This window comes from Rhamphochromis longiceps, linkage group LG5, assembly GCF_057381845.1.
Source record: "Rhamphochromis longiceps isolate RC_006_pf linkage group LG5, R_longiceps_female_GT1.1, whole genome shotgun sequence".
In the NCBI taxonomy this organism is placed as follows: domain Eukaryota; kingdom Metazoa; phylum Chordata; class Actinopteri; order Cichliformes; family Cichlidae; genus Rhamphochromis; species Rhamphochromis longiceps.
The window spans coordinates 8,390,650-8,408,527 of record NC_140561.1 but is presented as its reverse complement, the minus strand read 5'-3'; the positions used below and the strand labels follow the sequence as shown (position 1 = coordinate 8,408,527).

Genomic DNA, 17,878 nt, shown 5'->3' with positions numbered 1-17,878 from the left:
CAAATAAATCAACTCATAGGAATAACTTTCACAGCCACAATACACATGGCATAAGGCCAGCCCCCCACTTCTATCCACAACTTTAAAAACTGTCACAATGGGAAACTCAGATGTGTGAATATGGACAGAAAGACAGAGACAAACCTCAGTTTTTCACTAATTAGCAGTTAATAAATTCACTGATCTACAATAGTTTTTATACCACTGTGTTAGCAAGCCTTACCTCCCTTTCTGACATATTTAATCTAAGTAATCGATAATGAGTCAGAGTCACAAAATGAATCAAATATATTTACATATTCAGCACCAAACAGTTTATAATAATTATAATAATTATATATATAAATATAAAAACTCAAAACAAATACATGTTTATTATGTAGTTCACAGAGGCAGGAAGCTTTCTGTCCTTCTCTTGAAGAAATTTGCTATTACACTAGAGCGCATTAGCAGGTTTCAAACTGCATTAACACACATATTACTGTGCATAGTGTTTTACCAGACATGTTTTAACAGGCTTTCTATACTGTAAACAAAATCTGTAATTTACCAGAACTTTGTTATATTTTTTTTTTCAGAAATTTCCTGTTATTTTTAAATACATGAAATATCATTGAATTACAAAAAAGACGTGAATTAACATGTCGAATGTACAATAACGTGAAAAATTGCACCTGTAAATAAAGATGATTTATTTGCAGATGTTTTTGTAATTTTACATAGATTTGCTTGTTAATCAACTTCTATGTTATGTAATTTTTTGTTGTTATGGCTATGTAACATCAGAAAGTATTAATAGACTGTCAGTTGGTAGGTATATTTACAGTAATTTGCAGTAATTTCACAGTCTGTTTTATAATAGTCATGTATCTTTTGTCATTATTTCCCCTAAATTGGTAAAATTATAGAAAAGTAATAATAACAGAAATACATATTTTATATTATTCTTAAAATAGTCACAAAATAAAGTGAAGTGAGATTAAAGGCTTGCAGCATTAAAATACAATCAATAGCATTTTAACCCTTTCACTCATTGTGGTCACTACAGTGGACAGCTATTCAAAGGCTGATTTTTTTGTATTTGTATCAGTGTTGATGGTATACTTGCACATAAACCACTACTTTAGACACTGATGTGCACTCGTTTGTCAATTTCATAAATTAAAACACATGTTGTCCACCTAAGTGGACATGTAAAAAACTCTTTGAAAAGTACGTTTTAAATTTTTTTGTCTTTTTTTCATGCCTAAAGATGAATAAAAATACTTAAGAAAAAAATCTTGATTGAGGTTGTCATAATTCATGCATGACAGGTTTAAATATAACAAAAATTCAAAAAAAATTTCTGACACTAAAAATATCAAAATATATTTGAGTTTTTTCAAATATAAAAATATCAGAAAGAAGTAAAGGTTGAAGTCAGGAACCATTCTGCAAACAATCCGCTTTTGGATTCTGCTTTTGAACAGGATCAAAGAGTGTAGGGCAATCACTCTGCACTGCAACGTGAAGACCAGTTAACTTTCAAATCCGCAAAGATGCAGGGGGGAAATGGTCTTTACATGGAGAGGTCATTCTGGATTCTGGAACACTCACAGAGGCACAGTGTGGAACATTTCAACTTATTCAACATTTTTATCTTTTTTCAAATAACAAACAACCATGGAAAAATTCAGGGAAGCTAAGTATTCACAATTTGAATCAGGTGAAGGAACAAAAATGAACCCTACAAGATCAATCAGCTAAGCACTGTGGATGAGGCAGCATTCTGAAATTGTTGTTGTGAAACCAACTATAACTCATTTCAAAGGAGGACTAAAGTTCCATCATGAATCTGTAAGAAAAGTAAACCAGACTGTACCATTAGGCTGCTTACTTGTGACATTTTCAGCTAAAAGCCCACCTTGATTCTCAGGTGGGGATTAAGTCCAAGTCTTTGACTTGAATGTGACATCAGCATCAGCATAGCCATTATCTACATCAGTGGATTCGCCCTCATTAGTCATTTCTTGGTCTGGATTATATTCAACTTCTGACACTTCCCCCTCTAATCCATCTTCAGTGTCAGTTTCCTGGCTTCTCTTTCTCCTCACCAGTGTGGTGATCAAATGTGTAATCACGAGCCTCACTCTATATCGACCTGCCACGGTGCTGCCAGACAGTGCTCTGTGAGCAAGGCTTAGAAAACAACGAATCATTTCTATTAATGGGATTACGTTTGACCAGGAACACCAAGAGTGTAAAAATGCTCAATAAAAGACATAAAATGTTATGCAAATTAATCAAATTTAGGTTGTGGGTTGACATCCTCTTTGTGGAGAAAGTCACAGAATCTTAAGTCTGTCTGATCAAATTAACAACACTTTTCAGACATAAAACTATTAAATTGGTCAAATTTGACCACAACACAACACAAGGGGGGCTAGTACAGGAGTAATGGCTCCCACCACTGACACGCTCTTTGCAAATTTCTCGTCATTGTTTTGCCAGACAGTCTTTCCCTGTTAACAGAAATTGTGTGAGCCTCCGATGTGTGATGAAAACAGGATGTCAGAGCAAACCAGCCAGTTCTGGTATTCTATGGGGAATTCCAATGGATACAAGGTGCTGGGCTTCAAGCACAAGTCCCGCTGCATGACTGACAGCGTTTGTTCTGTTCCTCATTGCACAAAGCAGCCGTCACTAGTCCTGCTCTCCTTGTTTAACAGCATATCTCCTGGTATCTCTGTCACACTCTTGCACTGTGTCTTGCAGTAACAATGACACTACCAAAAAGCAAAAGTAGAAAAAAATAGGATGGATTAGGAGAGAGCAATGGTGTTTGGGCACCTTTCCTAGAAGATGGGCAACCGTTTCATTCAGGTTCACAGTCACACCTGTACCTGCTGCCAAATACACCTAAAACATCTTCAGGTGTCTATAGCACCAGGATAACTTTTGATGTTCAGTGTGACTCTAAATTTAGGGTGCTCTCGATTTAACAGCTAGATGTCTTTAACTTTTTCTAAGACTTAATGTTAGAGCTTTTTTGTATAGCTCTGATTACAAATCGTTAGTAGTTTTCTGTTGTGGTTTATTTGTTAACAAAATTAAATGTTGAGACACATGAACTAAGTGTGTGATAACTGTGTTGTCATTGTATAACTAAACTTCATCATTATGTAATTTGTCATTCAATCTTATGCAGTCTCATGTGGAGCAATGGCCGTTAGCTCTTTCATAGGCTTTCACTCTAAGCAACCCGAGGAAGTGGTGAAATAAACTGCTTTGCATTGCTGCTCCACTAAGCTCTGTATGTCAGGACTGTTGAATTGGTACATGTTCTTGTAAACTGTCACTAAAAGAAGAAGCTGGATTTTATTGCTCTCCGATTTTTCCCCATAGATTTCGTAAGCAGAAGCTTAGCTTCTTCTGCTTTTGTGCTTGTATAAATATTCCTTGGTCTTCTTATTCTTCATGCCTCAGCTCTGAAGATGTTCCTGTGCTGTTGGCTGGTTCTGGGGGCTCTCATCCCCACAACCTTAAGCATCAATCCTGGAGTAAAGGTCAGGTTGACAGAAAAAGGCATTGAATATGGTAAGGTTTGTGTAAAAGCTGTCCTCTTGCTCAAAAAGGACCGATTTCTCCAGTGTTTGCTCAGTAAATTATTTTTCTTTACATTTTGTTAGGCAGGCAACTGGGCATGGCTGACATGCAGCAGAAACTCAATTCTATCCAAGTTCCAGACTTTTCAGGGGAACAGAGGGTGTCTCCGATTGGAAAAGTCCAGTACAATTTGTCAAAGTAAGGCTCCAGTTTGTTCAACATGTCTCTAAATTCTGTTACAAAGTATTTTGTCCTGTTTCCGCTTAAACAAACAAAACACGAATTCTTCCAGTATACGTGTATTGAAGGTGGGAATACCAAAGTCTTCAGTGGACCTGGTGCCAGGGACTGGAGTCAGAATGTCTATAGGTGATGCCTTCATCAGTCTGAATGGAAACTGGAGGGTCAAGTACCTGCGAATAATGTGAGTGAGGTAACATCTCTTCTTTAGAGAAGTAATTTATCTGCTTAAAAAGATATTTTTTCTCTTTTACCAGAAAGCACAGCGGGTCTTTTGAATTGAATGTGAATGGTCTCAGTATCGCTACAACCATCTCCATCAAGACTGATGAGACAGGCCGACCAGCGGTCAGCAGTGACAGCTGCTCAGCTGCTGTTGGAAGTGCAAAGGTCAAGTTTCATGGTGGAGCGAGGTGAGAAACCCAGCTGTGAGGGAGAAGGGTTTTACTATTTTACTTCATCTGCAGAATTCTTCTAATTCCTGCTGGTTTTGTTTTTTGATAGCTGGCTGTACAATCTCTTCACAAGGTTTATTGATAAGGCTCTGCGCAATGCGATTCAGAAACAGGTGAGGTCAAATCTGCTACATGCAGCAGAAATCCAGCTTACACACTTTACCTGCTAGGTAAGGTGTCTGCTAGTTCACAGTGTCTCACATTATCTTCCTTCATTTGTTACTCTGAAGTAACCGGGTAATGATGAAAATAAAGAAGTAAAGATTTATTGGTTCGGGCTTAGCCCGCAGTGTTTCAAGATACTTTGATTTACCTCCAAAATATGGAAACCTTAGGAGCCTTAGATATGCACTGAAAGTCAGAAGCAGGGAGGAAGGGAGGCAACAAACACAAACCAAGCTACACTAACAATGTAGCCTAATTGAAATCATGAAACAAGCTGTATGTGGAATGAAACGTTCAACTGCAGCAGCATTAAGTTTATCATTAAACAAACACATCATCATCTCTTTGCTTTCCCAGTTAGAAGGATTTTGTTTGTTCTCAGAAAAACTTGTGTATGTTTTTTCATTAGGTTATTTTAAGCTGCTACATGGAGAACTGTGAGCTTCTCTTAATGGATATCCATGTTGCTCATGGATATCCATTAAGAGAAGCGATTAAGTGATTATTTAACATCTGCTCTTTTGTTCACCAATGTTTAATTTTGAAATGTCTTTGTGAGCCTTTAATGATGACTTTCTCCAATACAAATCAAAGTCTAACACCAGATTTCTTCCTTCCGCTTTGCAGATCTGCCCTCGGGCCACCACTGTAGTATCTGATTTAAACCCTCAGCTGAAAACTCTCAATGGTAAAGTATCCTGTTTAGTTACTCAATCAGCTGTTTCACTGGTGATGAACACATGAGTGAGCTTCTGTCTCTATGCAGTCTTAGCCAAGGTGGACAAGTATGCAGAGATTGAATATTCCATGGTATCGTCACCGACTGTTTTAAAGTCCTCGATAGATCTGAGCTTGAAGGTAGAGAATTATGCAACACTACATTTTTACAGGAATCTAAAGATATCACTTTATTATTTTTTAAAAATCTGGAGCATTGTTTTCTGGGTCTTCTTTCTCAGGGGGAATTTTACAACATCGGGAAGCATCAGGAGCCTCCGTTCTCACCAGCGGCCTTTAACCTGCCACCCCAGAACAACAACATGTTGTACATCGGCATGTCTGCCTTTACTGTCAACTCTGCAGTCTTCGTCTACAACAATGCTGGAGTCCTCAGCCTGTCCATCACTGACGACATGGTAAACTGCTGCCTCCTGAGTCTCATACCTTCTTTTCAGGACATCAAACTGATCTCTAACTTTTCTCACTTTGTCGTGCCAGATACCAAAAAGCTCTCCAATCCGACTCAACACCATAACGTTTGGAGTCATTATCCCAGAGGTGACAACACATCCCAGTCATTTTATGTGACGCATTCTTGGCAGTTTTTCACATGAAATTCTTTCTTTGCCAGATTGCTAAGCAGTTCCCAGGTCTGATGATGAAGCTGCTGGTGAAGATGGAGAAAACCCCCACACTGACCTTTGAGCCCAACAACGCAACAGTCCAGGCCACCACCACAGTGACGGCCTTTGCCATCCAGCCCAACTCTACTCTGTCGCCTCTTTTTGTCCTGAACTTGGTAAGTTACCCAGCTGATATGATTTTAAATTGTCTTTGTGGTTTTAGAAAACCATCTGAAATGAACCACCATTGCCTTGACAGGAGGCCAGCGTGAGTGCCCGTATGTTTGTCAGTGAAATGAAATTGGCTGCAGCTGTCACCCTCAACAAGTGAGTTAACTGGCAAAGAAAAATAGGGCCGAGAGGTCTTTGTTAAGATGAACATCACGTTCTAATTTAGTCTAATTTGCACAGAATGGATCTGACCCTGGACAAAAGTAATGTGGGAGACTTTCAGGTAAGAAGTGCATTTCTATACAATAACAGTCTGAATCATCAGCAACTCAAACTAACCCTACATCTAACCTACAGGTCAGCGCCCTCAATAGCATCTTACAAGGGGTCTTCAAATTGGTGGTGATACCCACAGTTAATGGTGAGTTCATCCTCACTTTGAAATTTAAAGAGTGTTTTTTTTTTCACCAAAATCTCCAAAGAGGATTTCCATTTGCATTTTCACAGCAGCTCCAAAGTTCCAGGGAATATTAGACAAACAACACGAGGGACCAGCAGGATTATCATTTTTAGCTACATATGTCTGGATAATTATTAATATTGTATTGTGTAAAACAGACCCCCAGCTCTTACTTATATGGAGACTATTCTCATTCCTTTTCTTTCTTTCTGTTGATTTTATTTAGGCTATCAGCTCATATTTTATAAAGTCAATAAGTTTATGAAATCGGAAGAAGTTCATTATTTACCTCTCAGGTGTTGTTAAGAATTTAAAACATAAAAGATAAAGTTATTCAAGTAATTTACAAGAATCCAGAATACTTCCACCACAGTACAGGAACTGTACTCACCTACCTTCACTCCTGCTTTTATTGGAGATAAAATATCGGGAATTTCAGGAGTGGGACCACGCCTCCAAATATGCTCCTCCTGGTTCTCATCTATATACGTTCCCCCAGTTCTAACAGCTGTTCGTTCTCATTGACGTGTCCCACCCTCCCTCCACTTTTCAATTCTTTAACTTCTTCACTTCTGTTTAGTGCATGGGGATAGAGCTTGTACTGGTCTTCTGAATATTTTACCATTTATTTTAAGATTCTACCCCATTTTCTTATTGGGGAAATCATAAAATGTTCCAAAAATATATACCTTTGAATCACCTTCAGGGTCATCTCCTTGTGCATCTCTTTACCACTTCTAATGAGTCTGCTGTTTTTAATTTGCACTGTGGGAGTCTATTTTCTAACAGTTTAAATGAATGACGTTCATCAGAGACCTTACTTTAACACATTCCACTGTTTTCATCAATAATTTTATTGATGTCAGTATTTTCCTTAATTGAATTTGTGTATGAAGTTACATTAGGTGGAATGATTCCAGTGCATGCTATGTAATACATCTATAATATCATTATGACATTCTGCCACATTTGTGAAATTGTGGTCTAAAATTATGAATTTCATTTTGCAGTCCAACTTGCTAAGGGATACCCACTGCCCACAATTGGAAAGATGAAGCTTATGAACACCCAGCTTGATGTGCTGAAGGTCAGAGATACTGATAATATGTTGTTGTTGTTTTTTTAATCGATTTCATGCATGTGAGCGTATTGCTTCTTGTATATGACATGAGATCTAATTAAGAAATCTTGACATTTCTAAGGAATGAGCAGATTTTCTAACTCAAAGCTGTGAACTGTTCCTTCTAGGACTACATCCTGATTGGGACAGATGTTCAGTTCAGCTGAACTGCACTCCTGAAAACTCCCAGGATTCTTTTCTGCATTCTAGCATCCTTCCATGAAGACACAATTACAGTCAGAGTACGATAATCTGGCAGAAATTCCCAAGAAAAAGCTAAATAAGTATTACTTCAGACAGCAGTCAGAATATTGTGTTTTCTATGTATTGGTTCTCCTCTGAAGTTAACCATTTCTATATTTAGTGCGTATGGACTTTTTTAATATGAGTGAAATGAGTTGCCAAGGACATCATCAGCACACTCATCAGCAAAATGTCTTCTGAGCTCCAGTCTATAGACCACTTTAGGACTGCTAGTCTTTTTGCAAATGCATGCATCCCTCTGTGGTGGGTAGAGATTAAAAGAATATAAATATAAGCTACTTCCACATGGTTTTATGGGTGAAGCTACATGACATTAATCTTAGCAAGCAGCATACAGTTGCCAGGCTAGCTGTAACCAGGCTAGCTGTAACCAAGCTAGCTGTAACCAAGCTAGCTGCACAAATATGACATGATTCATTTGTAACAATAAGTATTTTGGCAAAAGAAAGCTAAGCTACTACTTCAGCCCTGCAATTAACCTTTTTCTCTCAAGACTACATTTTGACATATAAGTCAGGTTGGAATTTACCTTAGTTGGGATTAGAATTGGACTGTAGAATTTACCTTAGGGTGTCGTCCGGCTAATATTAGCTAACGCTTGCTTCCCCGTTTGCTTTTTGTAAGTTACCTTACAGCATGTTCAGACATTGGCAATTTAGAGTGCTTAATAAATGACAAAGTCACATAAAAGACAATGTGTCTCCTTATGATTCAATGATCTTAAAAAATGCCACTTTATGTATCACACAGAACACCGTCAGGCATCGTTCAAACAGCTTTTAATAAACTTCCATAGTTTGTTTACAAGTGAAACTTTCACAGCTTGTTGCAACAGTCCACCTGAAAGCATCCTCCATTTGTCAAAAACGTCAAACAAGTGATGAAGGAAATGTAGCAGTCTGTTCGATGTGGTATCATCCGAGTCCATCAATCAGTGACATGTTTAAGTCACGGTTGAGTGTGAGCTACATGTTCATCACGCTGGTCCTCAGGTGGAGTCCTACAGTGCACTTCTCTGGCTCTCAGGGAGCTGAGACTGAGAGCTCGACCTCTCAGGCTCTGGGAGTTGGCAGACAAGATCTAAAACAAGACAAAAGAAGACGCCAGAGAATAAAAGACTGAATACAAGAACCGTATTTATACATTCAAGATAATCAATATTCCTGAAACACTTTTCCAGTCACTTTCCTGACTGGTGACAGTGTACCCAGCATTTAAAGTTGGATCAACCAGTGCTTACAGCAGAAACATTAAACTGCTGACATGATGATACATCATAAACACATGATATATTCACTAAAGGATCCCTTAAAACTTGGCTTTGACTATTTCAGGTAGTGGCCTAACACTCATTCAATCTGCCAAACATCTTGCTCATATAAATTGTGTTTTTTTAGAAGACAGATATTCTTTAAAGTTGCATCCGTCTATATCAATTATATCCTACCTTCACCAGCACATAGTCTCCAACACTGATGGGTACAGTGCTGAATGCTGTAGGCTGAACATGAACGTCCTCTTTGGGGAAAATCACTTTCATATTGCCATCAGTTCTTCCACACAGGTCCTCAGCAGATCTTTTACTTTCCTGAATAAAAATCAAAAGCAGCCAATTCAGTTTCTTTCGACTCAAAGCAATTTAAGTTCCAGTCAAGAAGCAACATCCAGGCCTTAAGCCCACAATGAAGTGCCAAAAAACTTAGTTACTCAGCAAGTAAACCACCACAAACCTTAACAAATGTCAAAATATCTAACTAAACAGCACTGAAAAGCATGAGTACAGTCTATTACTTTGTTTTACTATGTCATTGTGGTGGGACGTGGTCTCGCCGGTTTAAAACATTAACTATGTCCTGTTGTTGTTGTGTGTAGGCTGTAGCTGAAAAGCTGCAGCCGAGTATGTAAATCGACAGCCGCAATAAAGAGGTGTAGCGACAAGTGCAAATATGTGGTCGGGTCTGTCATGCATCGTTTACAGACGTACATTTGGACACTGGCAAGGCTTGAAGTTAGGGGGGCTAATACAACTCAATGAACTGGACCTCTCGACGATGTGCTGTTGGTGCCTCTTTAATGGAATAGCCATATAATGGGGCTGTTACCAGGTACAAAGTGTGCTTCAGTTTGTGCAGTAATTGTGCACATTTGTGTTTGTGTTTTACTCATATAGCTCTGTCAGGGACCAAGCAGTAAAGCATAAAGGACACCGGTGGTTTTAATTCAAAAAAACGGGTTTTATTGACCCAAAAATATGAAAATATATTTAACAAAGCCAAAACTTAAACAGGCAGACCAATAAAAGAGGTCAACTCAACAGACTAAACTCAAGATAATAATTAACAAAACCTCAAACAAACATATGGTAAACTGACCTGCTGAAATGACACACAGGGGGACTTAAATACTGGTTTAGCTAAACCAAATGACACACGGGGGAAAACAAGATGGCTGCCATATAACCAACTAATACAAAACATTTAAACAAACATGAAACACCCCCCAGGCAATGAAGCATGTGGTGCAATCCAATTAGGCTGTCAGCAGTACTTCAGGTCTCCCAGCCCTTTGCCACACCTTTTGCCAGACAGGAGGAGACACCAACCCCCAGGTAACATGTGTGGCATGCCATCACAAGCTCAAAATGTCCAAAACCAATGGGTGACATCACAACAGCTACACCATCCTTTACATATGGCCTGTGGTTCAAGGGTGTGGCTGACGTAGTTACTGTTCACTGCTCTACCACCTGCAATCATGCTATTTGAAGGTCAACATATATTTAAAAACAATTTTGATAACACACTGGTAAACTCTGTGTGTATTACTCACTCCCTCCACCAGGACAAGCTGTGTACTGCCAATGAGAGCAGCGTTGACCCTTTCAGCTTCTCCTCTGAACACGGTGATGCACTCCTCCAGCCTTCGCTGCTTCACCTCCACTGGGACGTCATCTTGGAGCCGGTGGAAGGCATGCGTCTTCTGAATGTGTGGCAGACATGGAAAAACAATTACATCACATATCATTTAAAGGACGGGTGAAAAGAAAGTAAGTGAGTTCTAGAGTAAGAAGAACTCACCTTTCTCATACTGTAAGCAAAAAGGAATCCCACATTGTAGCCCACCTCTCTGATTAGAGACAAAGTCTGCTGGTGGTCGTCCTCAGTTTCACCACAGAAGCCTGAGATGAAGTCACTGCTGAGACTCACGTCTGACACACGAACAGAAATTATGTAAAACAGACTGCGGTTAAAGAGGACAGAAGGTGCTTTTCCTTATTTCTTAGTGTATTTTATAATTTTACAGATAGATTCAGGATTCTCCTGGAAAAAGGAGAAAGTTTTGTTAAAAATGAATGGACAATACCAAGATCTCTTTACATTCGTTCTACATACAAGTGAAAGATACTCAGGTAGTAAAATGAATGTTTAAATGTAATAATCATACCCAGAGACAGGTGACAAATTGAAGGAGAAACCTGATTTTAGTACCTGGGATGATCTGCTTTATGTTCCTCACAAGATCGAGGTAGGCCTCTCTGGTGTAGCTGTACATATTAGGAGGAAAACAACATGTTATGAGGACAATTAGTGGTGTTTAAGTTTAATTTCACAAAGTCATATGCTAGTGAACTAATCTCTTACCCGCGACGCATTGCTTTAAGGACCCGGCTGCTTCCACTCTGGGCTGGGAGGTGGATCTGCTTACAAATGTTCCCTCGCTCCGCAATCAGATGCAAAACCTGTAAGATCGACACACAGACCAGGTGAGCAGGGCTCACTGAACCAAGTGAATATCCAAAGGAAGAAAAGCATATTAAAGCAAATACCTCATCAGGAAAATCCTTGGGGTGAGGTGATGTGAATCTGATCCTCACGTTGGGATCGATACGTGACACTTGGTCGAGCAGGTCAGAGAAGCGCAGACCCCCCCGTTTTGTCTGGTAGACTGTCTTAAAGCCACGGCTGAGCTTGGTTGCATCTGAACCACAGACCTGCTCGTCTGACGTGTCCCTGTAGCTGTTCACATTCTGACCCAGCAGCGTCACCTCCTTCACACCCTGACAGAAGCACCCAGCACACACTCGTCAGGCACACTCAAGTGTTCATTTTAGAGAGCTGAACTCAAAGGACGAGAAATTTGCAGCAGTGTCAGACACATGAATAATTCAGAAGAAAAGGATCAAAATCAACACCAGAGAACCAGACATAATTATTAAAGCACTCGCCTACTGCCTATAGAGTGCAAACTGTATAAACACACATCTACATATGAATTTGGAGAATCTATAAACAAGGTGGATGATATTTGGGCACTGAAAGCTCTCTGACCAATCATATTCAAGCTTTGGATTCCTTCAGTACAACAGTCTATGTTCAGAGCAAGAGGGAGATTGCATTTACTGTGTAGAAAAGAGGGATAATGTCTCTGTAATGTTAGGGTTTTCACTGTCATCACATTAGCTTCTTTTATCCATACCAGACCAGTTAGGGGTGGATCTGACTGAGAAACAGAGGGATGCTCCAAGCTCACAGCCCAACGATTTGTTAATGAGATGGTAAAGCATACCCTGCTTTAGCTCCTTTTTTACTTTACTGGACAGTTTAAATTACAGAATGAACATCATACTGTAACAACTGAGACCTCAAACTGACAAGTAGCGCAATTGCTGAGGTGACAGATCAGGTGAGTTGACTCATAATCAGGGGTGCACATAAGTGGTCCGCAGGTGCGCTTGCGCTGTCAAAATAAAAGACACGTACCTGCGGACCACTTATGTGCACCCCTGATTATAGATGCATACATCTTTTTAACGATAAGAGGCATTGTTGCCCCCTGCTGGCCATAATAAGAATTAAAGGTTTCATGTACTTTTTCATAAACTTCATTTTTCAGACTTAGAAGCTACAAACTTTTTTATAATAGCAGGAAGTCTATGATTTATGGGTTATTATCAAAAAATGACTGGTTGTACAGAATTTTGTCGACTTCCTTATTGCATGACCTCAATAAACACTTTCATGACGAGATTATGGTCTTAATCAATAGTTTCAACCTTTATTGAAAGGAACATGGCATATGTGAAGCCTGGCATTGTACATCATGGCTGGACCACTGTATCTGTACAGCTGATGGACATGCAGCTTTAGCAAACATGACTATTAGGTATGAGGTAACTGTGTCAGATCATATACCTTTTGGTTTTACTGTGAATGTGGAACAAATGCCAGCAACAACTGGAAACAATATTGCTAATATTGCTACCAGTGTAAAATTAGACTGGTCAGCTTGTAGTGAAGATGATTTCTTAGCTTATCATAGTAATACCGATATACATCTGAACAACATTTCTTTGCCGAAAGAAGCTATTTTGTGCAAGGATGTCAACTGTAAGAATGCTGTGCATAAACATTTACTCTGCTCCATGTATGATGATATAGTGACTGCTCTGCATGAAAGTGGTACACTGCTTGATAAACAATATAAGCATAAGAAACCTAACATCAGACCTGGCTGGAAAGAACATGTATCCATGTACCATGATGAAGCTCGCATAGCTTATAAATGTTGGGCCATGGCTGGAAGACCTAAACAAGGCCCAGAATTTGAACAGAAAAAATGTGCGAATGCCAGATATAAGTACGCTGTTCGCTTTATAACTAAAAATGAGCAAATGCTGAGAGCAGATTCTTTGGCCAGGAAAATGTTGTGTAATAATATGGCAGATTTTTGGAAAGAGGTGAAAGCTCTTAATAACTGTAAACCATCTCTACCATCAACTGTTGAAGGTGTTTCTGGGGCAGATAACATTGCAGCATTATGGAGACAGCATTACAGTGCGTTGTTTAACTGTATAAAAAGTGATCCATATGAGGACAATCTTGACATGAGTAATGACACAATAAGTGTAAGGACACATGAAGTATATGAAGCCATTCATAGGTTGTCTGATAATAAATCCTCTGGTTTGGATCACATCACTGCAGAACATTTAAAACATGCTAGTTTAAGGCTAGCTCCTCTTTTAGCACTCTGTTTCACTGGGTTTATGATTCATGGCATATTACCAGACTCAATGCTGTGTATTTTACTGGTACCAGTTATGAAAGACAAAGCTGCAAAAGTGAGCTGCTTGGATAATTACAGGCCGATTGCACTAGCCAGTATTTTATCTAAGGTGTTAGAAAGAATCCTGTTTGATAGAGTTAGTGTGTTCATCTCTTCTCTGGATAATCAGTTTGGCTTTAAACCAAAGCACGGCACTGACATGTGCATATATGCACTCAAGGAAATAGTCAGTTTGTACAGGGCTAAAAATTCATCTGTCCTCATGTGTTTCATTGATGCCTCTAAGGCTTTTGATCGAGTGAACCACAGAAAACTTTTTGATAAATTGAAGACACGGGGAGTTCCTCAGTACATCGTGAGGATTCTCTCTTACTGGTACGCTCATCAGAACATGCAGGTTAAATGGGGAAGCAGTATTTCTGCCCCCTTTGGTGACAGCAATGGTGTCAGACAGGGTGGGATTTTGTCTCCAATTTTATTTAATTTATATGTCGATGATTTGTCCATACAGCTGAGAGCCTGTAACACTGGGTGTATATTAGGTGAAGCACTGATAAATCATCTTATGTATGCAGATGACCTGGTTGTTTTTAGTCCAAGCAGTGCTGGGTTACAGGATCTTCTTAATGTCTGTACTGAATATGGTGTGCAATATGACATTGAGTACAATGCTGCTAAAAGTGCTGTTTTGATATGTAGAACCAAGCAGGATAAACAGCTAAATTTCCCTTTGTTTAAACTGGCACAAAAAACTCTTGAAGTTCATAAAAAGGTGAAATACCTCGGTCACTTTATTACTGAGCAAATGAATGATGATGATGACATATACAGACAACGATGTAAGCTCTATGTGCAGGCAAATACTATTGCACGCAAATTCAGCTTTTGTTCACTTCCAGTTAAAGTGGCTTTGTTTAAAGCGTATTGCACACCGCTATATACTGCCCCCTTGTGGTCATCCTACAAACAATGTAGCATGCAGAAGCTGCATGTTGCATATAATGATGCGATGAGAATCCTTTGCAGGATACCTAGAAGTGGTAGTGCCAGTCAGATGTTTGTAGCTGTGGGTGTCTGGACTTTTAAAGCACTTTTAAGAAAGTTAATGTTCAGTTTTAGAGAACGACTGGATGGTTCGAGTAACAGTATAATTTTAGCACTTACAGATCCGACAGTGAGTGGTTCCCGTTACTCATCCAGTCTCAGAAAGCACTGGTTAAAGTGTTTGTGTATTTATTGATTTATTTTAAGTAATTGTGTTTTATGTATATTATGGTTTTATATTTTTACAAATGCTTTATATACTTATTTATATACATATATATATTTAATGGTATACCTTGTGTTGTGTGTGTGTGTGTGTGGGGGGGGGGGGAGTTGTGTGTGTGTGTTTCTTGTCTTGTTTTTATGGACATGTAGTCTGCCAATAAAGATTGAATTGAATTGAATTGAATTGAATGTTTTCAGTCTTATCTCCCCTCGACCCCAACCAGTTACAGCAGATAGCTGTCCCTTCCTGGTTCTGCTGGAGGTTTCTTCCTGTTTAAAAGGGAGTTTTTCCTTCCCACTGTTGCCAAGTGCGTGCTCATGGGGTGTTGTTTTATTGTCTGGGCTTTTGCTTACCACATAAAGTGCTTGGAGGCAACTCTTCTCGTGATTTGGTGCTATATAAGTAAAACTGAATTAAGTTTGTTTCATAAGTCATGTTAAATTATTGTTGTATAGATTTTGCATTTATCATAAAACACAAACACAAAGTCACTTTCTTTTTTGTTTTTTTCCTATTCTGTTGTTGCGTGGTTACAAATGCAGGAGTTTTTCCAACCAACCTTAATGTTGAAGTTACAGCTTACCTGATCAGAGAGCATACGAACTTCCTCCAGGATAGAGCGGACGGGTCGACTCCTCTCTCTCCCTCGAGTGAAGGGAACAATGCAGTAACTGCACATGTTGTCACAGCCTCGCATGATGGACCTGCCGGTACACAAAACCATCAGCAGATTCAGTATGAAGATGCGTTGTTACAGGAAAAGGCGGATAACCATTTGATAAACAACATACACAAAAGCACTGTGCCCCCGAGGCGCGTGGTGGACGGGCATGACGTCAGCATAGGTCTCCTCTAAAGAGAGCAGCACATTGCACGCCTGCTGACCTCCATCAGATACAGCCAAGAGACGCGGAAGGTCCCGGTATGCATCTGGACCGGCGAGGACATCTACGAGCTTCTCTCGCTCCAGAAGCTCCATCTTCAGCCTCTCCGCCATACAGCCTGAGACAAACACACCCATGAACGTACCCTTAATGTGACCTCCATCATCTGAGTGCATGGAAGCTTACTCACCTAAAATTCCAATTTTCATTGGTGTGTGGGTCTTTAATCGTTTCCTCTTCATAGCTGTTAGTTGTTGCAGTCTATTCCATATTGTTTGCTCAGCCTTTTCTCTGTTAAGAAAAGAGATTAGGTTGCAAAGCTGCCATCACCTAGCACTAAATTTCAAAACTTTTCATGTTTGATCTTTGCTCCTACCTTACAGAGCACGTTACCAGAAGAACAACATCTGCCTGCAAGTACACGCACATCTTAAACAAACTGCATTAAAATTACTTCTGCTAGATTCATAAAATAAAACCAGAAGTCAGCTGTACCTCGCTTAGATGAGCTGTGCGCTGATAGCCCTTCTTCTGCAGTATGGACCAGGCTATCTCTGTGTCATTCACATTCATTTGACATCCATAGGTTTCAAAATAAACTGCAACAATAAGCCAAAGAACCCCTTTAGCATCACCACAAGCATTCAAAGCTAAGTAAACAAATGGCTTTCACCGACCTTTCCTTGAGTTTCCCATCAACAAGCCTTCAGAGAGATAGTCATGCTTTTCTGAGGGTTCTTCATCTGCAGCACGGCTCCTGTTAGCTGGAAGCCCTTTAACGAAATCCTGAAAACTTGGACCAGATGATAGCCGACTCTTGAACTTGTCTACAGTCTTCTTCTTTTCTCTCACAGTGTCAACAGCGCTAGCCAGTTTAGAACAGTATCTAGCCTGGATGCGGCTGAGAGGGGGCCAGTGTTGGGTTACTGTAAATATGGGTTTTAAAGTCCTGAGGTACTCCATGCTTAGCTAACCACAAGAGCAAAGGCTTCGTAATTCCCTATCGGGTGTATCTGGAAATGAGCGACTATGTATTTTAGTTAGCTACCTTTGCCGCAACCTAAAAACTAACATAGTGTCAAAAGTCCCTTTTTACTCAGTAAGATACAGCACGAGTGCTAACTACCTCGAGTGAATTGTCATTCAGGTACAGATATCATGTGGAGCCAAAGATGTCTTAGTATCAAGAGGAGTCACTCCCTGTTTCAAGTACCTGACGCTAATGAAACCCGGAAAAACGTGTCACTCTTGTGAAGTGTTGCTACATACTAGTAAGTTTGTTTCAAACATAGAGGAAGCTCGAAATGAGGTAAAAAAAATTGTTTTTAAGTCAATTCAGGTGCTTATCTGGTGTGTTAATAAGATGTTACTGTGTCGTAAAAGATAATTAAATGTCAGACTGAAAATCCTCGAGAAGTCCGTAATGTCCGTTAGACAAAAATGTCACTGTACGTCCATCTTCACGGTCCGTCATCATAAACTCCTTATTCTAAACTATGGTTCCGTATGTGCGACAAAGCTTTGAAGGGAACTTTAACATTTACAGAATCGGGTTATTGATGGTGAGAGACGGATTTATGTCGTTAGGTTATTGTTCAAAACTCAGTTGAGATCGAGATTAGTGTGGCGAATGAAATAAAAAGTTAATGATTTGTGTTTGTTTATTTGCTTGCTTGTTTTGTTATTTACATGAATCGATTGAGCTATCGAGCGTTTTCTCATTCATTCATTCATGCACAAGTTTAATTCAAGTCAAGTAGCGTTTTATTGTCAACATAACAATATACACTCAAGTATACAGTAGGACGAAATATCACCCTCCTGGATCAAAGGTGCACAGTGTAAAAATAAAATG

The 17,878-nt window shown here is 39.5% G+C and overlaps 2 protein-coding genes across 2 annotated transcripts; one reads left to right on the top strand and one right to left on the bottom strand.

Moving 5' to 3' along the window:
- The first annotated feature begins 3,461 nt into the window (after window positions 1–3,461).
- Window positions 3,462–8,418, top strand: LOC146669173 (bactericidal permeability-increasing protein-like). Its single transcript, XM_085405633.1, has 15 exons — window positions 3,462–3,576; window positions 3,669–3,783; window positions 3,878–4,009; window positions 4,083–4,238; window positions 4,330–4,393; window positions 5,073–5,133; window positions 5,212–5,303; window positions 5,405–5,581; window positions 5,664–5,723; window positions 5,797–5,964; window positions 6,048–6,115; window positions 6,200–6,242; window positions 6,317–6,380; window positions 7,430–7,506; window positions 7,668–8,418. Exons 1-15 carry the CDS (start codon window positions 3,474–3,476, stop codon window positions 7,704–7,706), a joined length of 1,419 nt encoding a protein of 472 aa, XP_085261759.1. The 5' UTR covers window positions 3,462–3,473; the 3' UTR covers window positions 7,707–8,418.
- A 147-nt stretch (window positions 8,419–8,565) lies between these two features.
- Window positions 8,566–17,463, bottom strand: cdk5rap1 (CDK5 regulatory subunit associated protein 1). Its single transcript, XM_085405632.1, has 13 exons — window positions 16,701–17,463; window positions 16,519–16,622; window positions 16,400–16,434; window positions 16,214–16,314; window positions 15,931–16,141; window positions 15,723–15,843; window positions 11,630–11,860; window positions 11,445–11,542; window positions 11,292–11,347; window positions 10,881–11,011; window positions 10,633–10,782; window positions 9,251–9,391; window positions 8,566–8,883 (listed from the first exon to the last, which is right to left on the bottom strand). Exons 1-13 carry the CDS (start codon window positions 16,984–16,986, stop codon window positions 8,752–8,754), a joined length of 1,797 nt encoding a protein of 598 aa, XP_085261758.1. The 5' UTR covers window positions 16,987–17,463; the 3' UTR covers window positions 8,566–8,751.
- Window positions 17,464–17,878: the final 415 nt, after the last annotated feature.

Coding starts and splice junctions, on each gene's coding strand:
- LOC146669173 (XM_085405633.1), top strand. CDS start 3,474: ATGTTCCTGTGCTGTTGGCTGGTTCTGGGGGCTCTCATCCCCACAACC. Junction 5,724..5,796: donor TTGGAGTCATTATCCCAGAG/GTGACAACACAT, acceptor TTTCTTTGCCAG/ATTGCTAAGCAGTTCCCAGG. Junction 6,243..6,316: donor GTAATGTGGGAGACTTTCAG/GTAAGAAGTGCA, acceptor TCTAACCTACAG/GTCAGCGCCCTCAATAGCAT.
- cdk5rap1 (XM_085405632.1), bottom strand. CDS start 16,986: ATGGAGTACCTCAGGACTTTAAAACCCATATTTACAGTAACCCAACAC. Junction 11,543..11,629: donor CCAAGGATTTTCCTGATGAG/GTATTTGCTTTA, acceptor TCGATCTTACAG/GTTTTGCATCTGATTGCGGA. Junction 10,783..10,880: donor TTGCTTACAGTATGAGAAAG/GTGAGTTCTTCT, acceptor CCACACATTCAG/AAGACGCATGCCTTCCACCG.